This window comes from Coregonus clupeaformis, chromosome 16, assembly GCF_020615455.1.
Source record: "Coregonus clupeaformis isolate EN_2021a chromosome 16, ASM2061545v1, whole genome shotgun sequence".
NCBI classification, from domain to species: Eukaryota; Metazoa; Chordata; class Actinopteri; order Salmoniformes; family Salmonidae; genus Coregonus; species Coregonus clupeaformis.
In genome coordinates this window covers 36,762,524-36,774,070 of record NC_059207.1, presented here as the reverse complement: position 1 = coordinate 36,774,070, position 11,547 = coordinate 36,762,524, and the positions used below count along the sequence as shown (strand labels likewise).

At 41.4% G+C, this 11,547-nt stretch overlaps 1 protein-coding gene across 2 annotated transcripts; it reads left to right on the top strand.

Moving 5' to 3' along the window:
• The first annotated feature begins 1,345 nt into the window (after positions 1-1,345).
• On the top strand, positions 1,346-8,456 carry LOC121584157 (transcription cofactor vestigial-like protein 4). 2 transcript variants are annotated; one of them, XM_041899996.2, is made up of 6 exons: positions 1,414-1,495; positions 2,091-2,216; positions 5,036-5,159; positions 5,281-5,551; positions 7,239-7,323; positions 7,441-8,456. In XM_041899996.2, the coding sequence occupies exons 3-6, from the start codon at positions 5,074-5,076 to the stop codon at positions 7,743-7,745; spliced, it is 747 nt and encodes a 248-aa protein (XP_041755930.1). In that variant the 5' UTR covers positions 1,414-1,495; positions 2,091-2,216; positions 5,036-5,073; the 3' UTR covers positions 7,746-8,456. The 2 variants fall into 2 exon arrangements, with proteins under 2 accessions (XP_041755929.1, XP_041755930.1); XM_041899995.1 differs by lacking the exon at positions 2,091-2,216 and having other exon boundaries at positions 1,346-1,495.
• Positions 8,457-11,547: the final 3,091 nt, after the last annotated feature.

The window sequence follows — 11,547 nt, the reverse complement described above, 5'->3', positions numbered from 1 at the left end:
CCAACTGATGTATAGAACAATCTTAAAGGGATCGACTTTGATTTAGACACAAGCATCATGAAACTTCTAACACAATAAATTAATTTGACTTTGTGAAAGTCATTTGATTTTTTCTTCCTTCACAGACTCCATGAAATTATAACCTCTTCCTAAATATTTGATGAAATTATTAATTGTGTGTATGGTTTCCTAGAAATGAGGGTGGCTCAACTTACCCCTTTGGCTCAACTTACCATCTTTGGCTCAACTTACCCCACTCTCCCCTATTCATGAAGTTTAGATGCATCATAATCAACAACATCCTATGAATAAAATGTTAGAAATGCCAGTACACACACACCCCAAGGGGTCACTGTTGAGCTTGACTTGCTTGACAGGAGTAGTCTCCATTTTTGTTGAGCGCTTTCACAGAGCTGTGTCACACAAAAAAAGAAAATGAATATAAAAAAGTAGTCTATAACCACATTTTAAGAATAGTCAGCAACTATAAATAAGTCCCTCCAGTCCTTCAAAAGCATATCGGTCAATACACATTCTAAATGTTGTAATTTTTAAATGTATTTTGTATAAGTGCCTGTAAATGTGTCAGGTCATGAGTGTTGTTGTGGTCACGTGTGCTGAGGGTGTGCTCATGTGTGTCCAGACTCTTCAGCATGCTCAGGCAAGATTGTTTCTCAGGGCAGTAGCATTTCCAGGATTTAGGGGCCTTTGTCTGGCCATCAACAAAAGCCTTTTTCATTAATGGTGAGGCTGGCTCACAGTACAGCTGTGTGCGTGTATGGGCAGGTCAGTGGAATGACTGGAGCTCCGGTGGGCTAAACACTCGAAAAAATGCAGCTTGGTGAGATTGTAGATTAGGAGCGAGGGAAGGGCAGAGGACAGGTGCTGACTTCCAGAGAGGGGAGACAAAAGATACACCTGGAGTTCCCAGTGGATTCTGGGAGAAGTGCAAAACATGGAATAAAGTGCTTTGTGACATTATCAGTGTTTTCTTGTTTTGAGTCTCCGTTGAAATGAACGTAGAGTAATCTATGTTACATTCCTGTTTATGCCTGACATAGACTTCTTGAATGTGAGGTAAATGTATGGTTGTGTGGTGCAGGGACATTCAGGGAACAGTTTAATGGTATTTTTCCTCTGAAGTATCTACCTGTGAACCCACTCTTCCTGCAACAATAACAGAAACATCTAAAAGGGGGGAGATTGTGATTGGCTTGAGAGCGACCAATGACATTGCAGGAATAGGGTTTCCTGGAAGACACAGCAGCTCTGTGCAGCCTCCTGATACGTTACCTGGCCAAGATCAAGCCCAGCATCTCATTAACTTTCCATTTCCAAACAGAACTTAGGCTCATTGTGTCCTTTTAGCTCGAACAGTCAAGGTGGTCCTCTGCAGTTTGCTTTATTCACAGACAAAGACAAGGAGACATGGCTGTTGCAAACTTCCACTACATAACTCGGATGAGCAGTGGTTTCAAAGTCTACATCTTGGAAGGTAATATTTCTTATTTATTTTCTTATAGGCCTATTGTTTCACAAAATAGAATTGTGCCGTTGTGATCCCTGCTACTTTAAATAGTAGTATTTATTGCTGCAACATGCATTGTTATCATGTATGATGACACAGTTATTAGATCGTTATTACTTAGTAATTAGCTTAGCTAGTTCAAATAATGTTATTAGAAATGCAAATGTTTAGGATCATTATAAAATAACTTTTACTAAGTCCGAGTAAATGTCAATGAGTATATTTGAGGTAATTGTTTGAATTATATAAAAACAAAATGTAATCCACTCTAAAGCAATTTTAACAATATCATTTAAGAAACCAATACATATTTTTACTTTTAAATGTTTAAGATAACTTTGACGAATGTGATAATACCTCACTATATCCACTTAAGGCTATAACAACATTTAAGAATAGTCAGCAACTATAAATGAGTCCCTCCATTGGTAAAATATCAACTTGCTTCTAAATGTCTGGCTCTCAAGCATTATTTCAGAGAGGTTTATGTCAGATGATGGGAATAACTGTGGCAGATGGAGAGGATCTGAAGATACTGCCCTCTTGTTTCCTCTACTGATAGGGAACAAATAACCATGCCTCGGGCATCAGAACGTCAGTCAGGCAAGGTGTGGTTTTTTCCCAGTCACCCTCCACAGGCCTCCACTGTGGCACTATGCTGTCTGCGGGACAGAATGGGAGGTCATAGGTGAGAGGTTGGGGTTGAGGGACATGACTGTTTGAGATGTGGATTGGAATGACGATTGTGGATAGGGGGAGTATTTGAGATTAGGGGGACCATTCATGTAATAACATGACCTAATCATTCAGCATTGCATCTCAATGGGGTAGTAGAGCATTGCATGCTAATGTGGTGCATGTCTTTTGGTATATTGACAATGCCAATTTGAATATAGTTCAAGCTTGAAAGAAACAACATAATGTGAGGTGTGAAGAAGGCTGGTGTCAGCTTTACAAAAAACAAATGCCAGTGTACTGTATTGGTAAACTTCACATTCTGCCACCTCTGGTCTCTTGGCCCTCCCACCCCTACGGGAGGGCAGCTCCTGCTCAGCCCAGTCCAAGCTCTTCTCTGTCCTGGCAACCCAATGGTGGAACCAGCTTCCCTCTGAAGCTAGGACAGCCCATCTTCCGAAAACATCTTGACCCTTCCTCTTCAAAGAGTCTCTTAAATAATCCCACAGCACTTCCCCTTGCACCCCCCTCCTCACCTCCTCCCCAGTTCCCCCCTTATTACATCTGACAGCTACATTATTAAGGAAAAATGTACTTACTAGGAGTGTGATATGTGGTTGTCCCACCTAGCTATCTTAAGATGAATACGCTAACTGTAAGTCGCTCTGGATAAGAGAGTCTGCTACAGTGGCTTGCAAAAGTATTCACCCCCCTTGGCATTTTTCCTATTTTGTTGCCTTACAACCTGGAATTAAAATTGATTTTTTGGGGGTTTGTATCATTTCATTTACACAACATGCCTACCACTTTGAAGACGCAAAATATTTTTTATTGTGAAACAAGCAAGAAATAAGACAAAAAAACAGCATAACTATTCACCCCCCCCCCAAAGTCAATACTTTGTAGAGCCACCTTTTGCAGCAATTACAGCTGCAAGTCTCTATAAGCTTGGCACATCTAGCCACTGGGATTTTTGGCCATTCTTCAAGGCAAAACTGCTCCAGCTCCTTCAAGTTGGATGGGTTCCGCTGGTGTACAGCAATCTTTAAGTCATACCACAAATTCAATTGGAGTGAGGTCTGGGCTTTGACTAGGCCATTCCAAGACATTTAAATGTTTCCCCTTAAACCACTCGAGTGTTGCTTTAGCAGTATGCTTAGGGTCATTGTCCTGCTGGAAGGGGAACCTCCGTCCCAGTCTCAAATCTCTGGAAGACTGAAACAGGTTTCCCTCAAGAATTTCCCTGTATTTAGCGCCATCCATCATGCCTTCAATTCTGACCAGTTTCCCAGTCCCTTCCGATGAAAAACAACCCCACAGCATGATGCTGCCACCACCATGCTTCACTGTGGGGATGGTGTTCTCGGGGTGATGACATAGCGTTTTCCTTGATGGCCAAAAAGCTCAATTTTAGTCTCATCTGACCAGAGTACCTTCTTCCATATGTTTGGAGAGTCTTCCACATGCCCTTTGGCGAACACCAAACATGTTTGCTTATTTTTGTCTTTAAGCAATGGCTTTTTTCTGGCCACTCTTCCATAAAGCCAAGCTCTGTGGAGTGTATGGCTTAAAGTGGTCCTATGGACAGATACTGATTAATGCCCTCCTTGCCTGGTCCATGAGTGTTGGTGGGGGGCCCTCTCTTGGCAGGTTTGTTGTGGTGTCATATTCTTTCCATTTTTTAACAATGGATTTAATGGTGCTCCGTGGGATGTTCAAAGTTTCTGATCATTTTTTATAACCCAACCCTGATCTGTACTTCTCCACAACTTTGTCCCTGACCTGTTTGGAGAGCTCCTTGGTCTTCATGGTGCCGCTTGCTTGGTGGTGCCCCTTGCTTAGTGGTTTTTTAGACTCTTGGGGCCTTTCAGAACAGGTGTATATATACTGAGATCATGTGACAGATCATGTGACACTTAGATTGCACACAGATGGACTTTATTTAACTAATTATGTGACTTCTGAAGGTAATAGATTGCACCAGATCTTATTTAGGGGCTTCATAGCAAAGGGGGTGAATACATATGCATGCACCACTTTTCCTTTATTTATTTATTTGAATTTTTTGAAACAAGTAATTTTTTTCATTTCACTTCACCAATTTGGACTATTTTGTGTATGTCCATACATGAAATCCAAATAAAAATCCATTTAAATTACAGGTTGTAATGCAACAAAATAGGAAAAACGCCAAGGGGGATGAATACTTTTGCAAGGCACTGTAAATGACTAAAATGTAATGTAAATAACACAAAGAATGTTAGCAACTGTTGATGTGTTTCTGTTAGTTTCTCACAATGAGGAGAACACTTCTGTTTGATGTGTGTATTGTAATGACGGTTGTGAGACATTCGTTCTCTCAGAAATAAGAGATACTTCAATCAAGGCATTAGAAATTGAAGTGTTAAGTTTGTCCAGCTCAATCCACATTTTGAACTAATCTTCCTCTCTTAGATATGTAAATAAAATAGGTGTCATCACTGTATGTAGAAAAACAAAATTTACCGTTAACATTGAATCAAGAAGATTTGTAACACTCACCAATCTGGTATGTCTAGTTCCACAGCTTAACAGAGTTTAAAATTAACGGTGGCATGAAAGCTTTCCCACGGCCACGAACCACTCATACAGGTGATAAACCATATGTCACAGTTCCACGGATCAAAACAACCTGTCACCTATTTACTCATTGCCACACCTAATGTCTGTTCAGTAGGTTAGTTAGGTGTAAGACATCCTTATCTGTGCCAATATCTTTGCCACTAAGTATAGTGTATATTATTTCAAATAGTAACCATTAGCTTTATATGTGCTTGATCTTTCCTCTTGTAGGTCAGCCCAACCTAAGAAGTGAAGATAGATACAGGCATATGACCAATGAGAGAGTTCGAGTACCACCAGTGCATCCAGTCAAGCGCAAACACAGCTCTGAGCGTGGCTTAACATTGGAAGAAAGGTTTGTGAAACCTGCCCATGCCTTAATCCCCCTCTATAACATCATAATTAACAACCACTGGTTTTATAACTCCATGTCCAGTGTGTGATTCCATGTTTCAGCATGTGATTTTGTGTTTCAGGCGAGAGAGGGCACAGAGCAAAAGCAACATGAGAAGTGCTCAGAGGCCAGCTGTGTTTAGTGTTCCCCAGAGCCCCACATCCTCCTGGAGCCCAACACCCAGCCCCACATCCTCCTGGAGCCCAACCCCCAGCCCCACAGGTCATCTGCCCCATCATGTGTATCCCACACCACCTATGGATGAACCACTGGACCTAATTAAGAAACCAAGGAAAGAGCCTGAGAGGACAGAGAAGAAAACCAAAAGCACTACAGCCACCAATCAGATACAGGTAATTTCACGAGGAACAATTATAATAGTGGGTCCAGGTGCTAACAACATGAAGGATAGGTTTTCTGGTTTGTCTCAGTCATGTATGTGTGTCAGTAATCTCTCAGTGTAGCCCTAGACAGTCAGAGCCTACATACACTACATGACCAAAAGTATGTGGACACCTGCTCGTCGAACATCTCATTCCAAAATCATGGGCATTAATATGGAGTTGGCCCCCCCTTTGCTGCTATAACAGCCTCCACTCTTCTGGGAAGGCGTTCCACTAGATGTTGGAACATTGCTGAGGGGACTTGCTTCCATTCAGCCACAAGATCATTAGTGAGGACGGGCATTGATGTTGGGCGATTAGGCCTGGCTCGCAGTCGGCGTTCCAATTCAAACCTAAAGGTGTTTGATGGGGTTGAGATCAGGGCTCTGTGCAGGCCAGTTAAGTTCTTCCACACCGATCTCGACAAACCATTTCTGTATCGACCTCGCTTTGTGCATGGGGGCGTTGTCATGCTGAAACATGATAGGGCCATCCCCAAACTTTTGCCACAAAGTTGGAAGCACAGAATCGTCTAGAATGTAATTGTATACTGTAGCGTTAAGATTTCCCTTCACTGAAACTAAGTGGCCAAGCCCAAATCATGAAAAACAGCCAAACCCAGATTCGTCCATCGGACTGCCAGATGGTGAAGCGTGATCCATCAATCTAGAGAACGCGTTTCCACTGCTCGAGTCCAATGGCATGGAGCTTTTCACTACTCCAGCCGACGCTTGGCATTGCGCATGACATGGGGATCTTAGGCTTGTGTGCGGCTGCTCGGCCATGGAAACCCATTTCATGAAGCTCCCGACGAACAGTTATTGTGCTGACGTTGCTTCCAGAGGCAGTTTGGAACTCGGTCATGAGTGTTGCAAACGAGGACAGATTATTTTTACACGCTACGCACTTCAGCACTTGACGGTCCCATTCTGTGAGCTTGTGTGGCCTACCACTTTGCGGCTGAGCCATTGTTGCTCCTAGACGTTCCCACTTCACAATAACAGCACTTACAGTGGACCGGGGCAGCTCTAGCAGGGCAGATGTTTGACGAACTGACTTGTTGGAAAGGTGGCATCCTATGACGGTGCCACGTTGAAAGTCACTGAGCTCTTCAGTAAGGCCATTCTACTGCCAATGTTTGTCTATAGAGATTGCATGGCTGTGTGCTCGATTTTATACATCTGTCAGCAACAGGTGTGGCTGAAATAGCTGAATCAACTAATCTGAAGGGGTGTCCACATACTTTTGTATATATAGTGTATCTCTGAGATCTCTGTGGTGATTATAAACACTCAAGCACAGTCTATTCCCAAGAGCCTTTACAGGCCTCTGCTTGTCCAAGATATGCAATCCAGCCAGATTCGGGGAGAAAATGTAAGCAATGGTGGGAGGAATGTCCTCAACATGACTAAACAGACATCTCTTTCTTTGACCTGTTTGTGCCAACCTGATGAGGGTGAACAGCTTTCAGGCCCCATCCTATAACCAAATAGAACCTTCAAGAAAAAGTTAGTGATGGCGAAATGTGCTATGTTTACGTTGACATGTTAATCCTATTGTTCTGGGGGGAGTGAGGATTTCGATGACATTGTTCTGTACAGAATCTTATAATGTTTAAACACTTTTTGAAATGTAACAATTATTTTGCCTCTTTCAGATGCGTCCTTCTGTGATCACCTGTGTCTCCTCCACAAGAAAGCCCACCTGCAGATCTGAGTTCCGCAGCAGCCACTCATCCACAGGTCAGTATCATTCTCCTTTATCTCAATAAAAACTGTAGCGCTACAATGCTGTTGTTATATTGCAGACTTGTTAAGAATTATGCCTCTGACCTTTGTTTGGTGTTCTCTCCATTGCAGTGTTATCTAAGCACAGCTATGACCATGTGGTGGAGGAGCATTTCAAGAGAAGCCTGGGGATGGACTACCAAAGGGCCAGCTCCCGCCAGCTCTCCATCAGCGTCTCTGTGGATGACCACTTTGCCAAGGCCTTGGGAGAGAAGTGGCTTGAGATCAAATCTAAATCCTCCTCGTGCTCCTCGTCTACATCCTCACCACCCAGCAGCCCAAGTGTCACTCACTCCCCCAGCCACAGCCCAAGCCGAGCTCCCAAAGAGTATCCAAGTACCACCACTCCCACCTCCAGCTTCTGGTCAGTCAAATAAAACTACAGAGACCTTTCCTGGAGAAATAATTAACTTTGAGTAGCATTTTATGCAAAACAACAGCAGGTCCATGCTTTTCAACGAATGAAAGCACCAAGGAAACACAGTTATTGAGAGAGGGTAGACTAGAGAACAGGAATGCAGGAATACTTACCTACTCTATGGTTGAACCATTGAGTGCATCTCTATGAGTCTATGCCCTGTTTGTGGAAAGGGGGGTTATTGGTCCAATTTCAAGGAACAAGAAAATGTTGCAGTGATGTGGTCTTTATTTCTCTTCATTTCTGTCCCAGACTTTTTAATAGCATATCTATCTCTGAAATAGATGGCCATTATATTTTAATAAATGTGTCATATTTCATGCGGTGAAGATGCCACAACTTTCATGATTGTGTATTTATACTGTATGTTTTTAACGAACCTGGATCCTATTTTCAGTCTACTAAATGATCTACTGTGCTAATCTACTGTACAAAAAAATCTGTTAAATACAGTAACTTCATGTTTTTGTATGAAAACAACTCAAAAAGGACAACTCAAAAAGAAAAACCTATTTGTGACTGGATATTACAAGTTGTAGCTTTATTAAATAAAACGTACAACTTAAACTAACAATATTCTTGTATGAAAAGCAACCTGGTGATTTATGAAAACATTTTGTGTGTGCAATTTTTACATTATGTACTTTGAAAAATATGGAATGCTTTGAAAACTGATCAAATGCATTATATAAATTCAATTCAATACAATTACCTCCCTGGAGTCTATGACTGTGATTGTTGTACATACTTTTAAAAAATGTAAGTTCCACTGACTTACAATTACAAATACAGGTATGCTTTATGACCTTGCTTTAAAGAAGACAAGGTCAGAAAGGTTGGTTATGTGTCACTTCCACGTCTCAGTAAAGAAGTCAGATTCTCATGTGAATACTACTTCTGTAGACATTCAAGGGAGCGTTCCAGACAGCTTAATTTCAGTGGTGAGTCACTGTGTGTCTGGGTTACATCCTTTATAGTGTACACGTACACCAAGTCACAAGATGGAAGCATTATGGCATTCAGCACTTGATTCTTTGCAGAAAGGGGGACATTTATATACCTTTTGGTGATTGAGTCATGGCAGCGTTTAGGGGGGTTTGAATCCCTATCCCTCCTGGGTTTAAAACTAAAGAAAGGTGAATACTTCGTCCTCAGTAGGGGCTTTTTTCTGGGAGATTTAGGGAATGTTGGGAGCATGTCCCAGCAGGCTTGTGTTCAAGCATTCCTGTCTCCTGAGAAAATTATTCACAAAGATCCTACAGATCCTGTTTGGCAAGGGAAGGGAGAAAGGGAGGGAGGGAGAGAAGGAGGGAGGGAAATGGATTAGGAAGGGCAGGGCTAATATTGGCCCTGGCTTCAGAACCAAATTTTTTTCAGTTGCTTATTTGCATGTTCTATCTTGTTTAACAAATGAAATGATATGATGCTCTGAATCATTTTCCATAAATGAAGCCTTTGAACTCTATATCTACATGTCTTGCAGTATTATACATGTACAGAGGTGTAAACTGGAAAAACGGACAAGTTAACCACTATTGACGGAATAGACTTTAGGTTTGTTTCCAGTAAAAAATATATATATATATTGTAAAATAATTTGTCAGATTAATGTAAAAAGAGAATCACTCTAAAATGACCGAATTAACTGCATTTCAGAATGGATTGCAATGTGGGGGCATTTACAAAAACGTTGTTTGTGGCAATACCGTATAATAGCAATCCAATGCAAAGGTACTCATGAATCAGCTGACAAGAATCAGGAGTTGCTCTGATCTGCTTTTATTCTGCACCAAAGTTTTTATATCAATGTTATATCAATATCAAATCATGCAACTACATTAAAATGGGCAAAAATAGATTTTTAGCAACAAAAAAAAATTCTCAAGCAAGAATTTTGCTAGACTGTTTGGGAGTAGTCTGAGTGGGGAAGGGAACACTGAAAACTAGCTGTTATTTGCAGAGAGGTTTGGAATTTTCTATGTTATTGGTCTATTTACAAATTTACCGCATGGTGATGTCACCATGTAAAGCTGAAACTCCGGCCCATACAAACCTGCTGATTAAAAGTAGTGATGGGAATATCGGCTCTTCTTACTGACTCTGATCTTTTCGAGTCGTTCAGTCAAAAGAACGAATCGTTCGAATAATTTCATTCATTTGAGTCAGTAATGCCCAGAGCACGCATAACATTCAATAATCAATTACTTGCATTCATTCTTGCACCATGTGATCAATTATCAGTTCTAAGCATGTTTTTTCTTCTCTATGCTGCCTGCAGCATGATCTATTTTCCCTCGCGCACATGATCGACAGTTGCTGGTCGGAGCACGTCTCCGGAGCCGCTGATCGGAGGAGCGCGTATTAAGAGCCAATTTATTCTTGATCCGAAAATATGGTCGGAGGCACTGTATGGATGTTGTGACCAGTGGCGATTTTAGCATGTAAATCTTGGTGGGGCAAACAAAAAAAATTGTTTTAGATGCATGCCAGCAAGCCACTACACAACACAACACTAAACAATACATTAATTGCACTATAACAGTGACAAACGGTGCCCACAAACTGTTAGGGCCTACTTAAAGCTGTCCCAACATCAGAGTCCCAACAGCAGTCCCAAAACCTTACCACTGCTACACATGGCTATCAGCGGAGCCTTGCCTGGCAGCTAAACAGTTAATTCAGCCTCCTTTACTGCCTTTAAAAAAAACATATCTGATATGGCTGACTTGCTTAACCAAATGTGGTTTCTACTGACAATTGAGATGTACAAACTATGGCATAAGGGGACGATGAGCGTATAAGAGGCAATCCATAATTACGATTAAGACATTAATGAGCGAGCTAGGATGGATGTAGTCAATATAACTATTTGTTCAGCACTTTTGAAATGTACAGTGACAGAATTCAGAACATGGGCCGTTCTTACAGTATTCTCCCTGTACACCAAGTCAGAACCATACGATAAATAAAGGGGGCATATAAGCAGAAAATGAAAGCTCTTCAAATATTTGATGATGACATTTCTCTAAAATAGGCTATAGGCTACATGTGCACCACCAAGTCAGAACAGTAGGCTAAATTATGAGTGGAAAATTGACCAAATTATTAGGGTGAGGCACAGCTTACTACAAAAACATACACTTAGTATTACTTTCTTAGCTACAGTATACATATCTCCCTGGCATATTACATAATTTATGCAGCAGCATAAAATAAATTTTTGGACTCACCTTGTTGTGCTGTGCTCACTTTACATTTACATTTTAGTCATTTAGCAGACACTCTTATCCAGAGCGACTTACAGTTAGTGAGTGCATACATTTTCATACTGGCCTCCCGTGGTAAACAAACCCACAACCCTGGCGTTGCAAGCGCCAGGCTCTACCAACTGAGCTACAGGGGACACTTGAACAAGAAGGTGGCACGGCTTTCGTGGGGAAATTTTGTCATCAAAGAAAGAGAAAGAGGCCGGATTTACAATTTCGAGTAGGATGACTGTTCAAAACGTATTTTCCCAGTCGGAGCTTTTTTATTCCCGACTTCCCAGTTGTAATGCTTGCAGTTAGCCACTGACATCAATTCCTTCCAAACCACTCATTGTTGAATTTGTGATTTCCAACTTGTTGTGTAATGTTTATATCCAATGGCCGATGAGCACCGATACGTTTTAGCTATAATTTCTCTTCATTATTTCTCTTTATGTGTCATGCCCTGACTCAGGGGACTCGTATATGTTGAGTCAGGGTGTGTATATTCTTTGT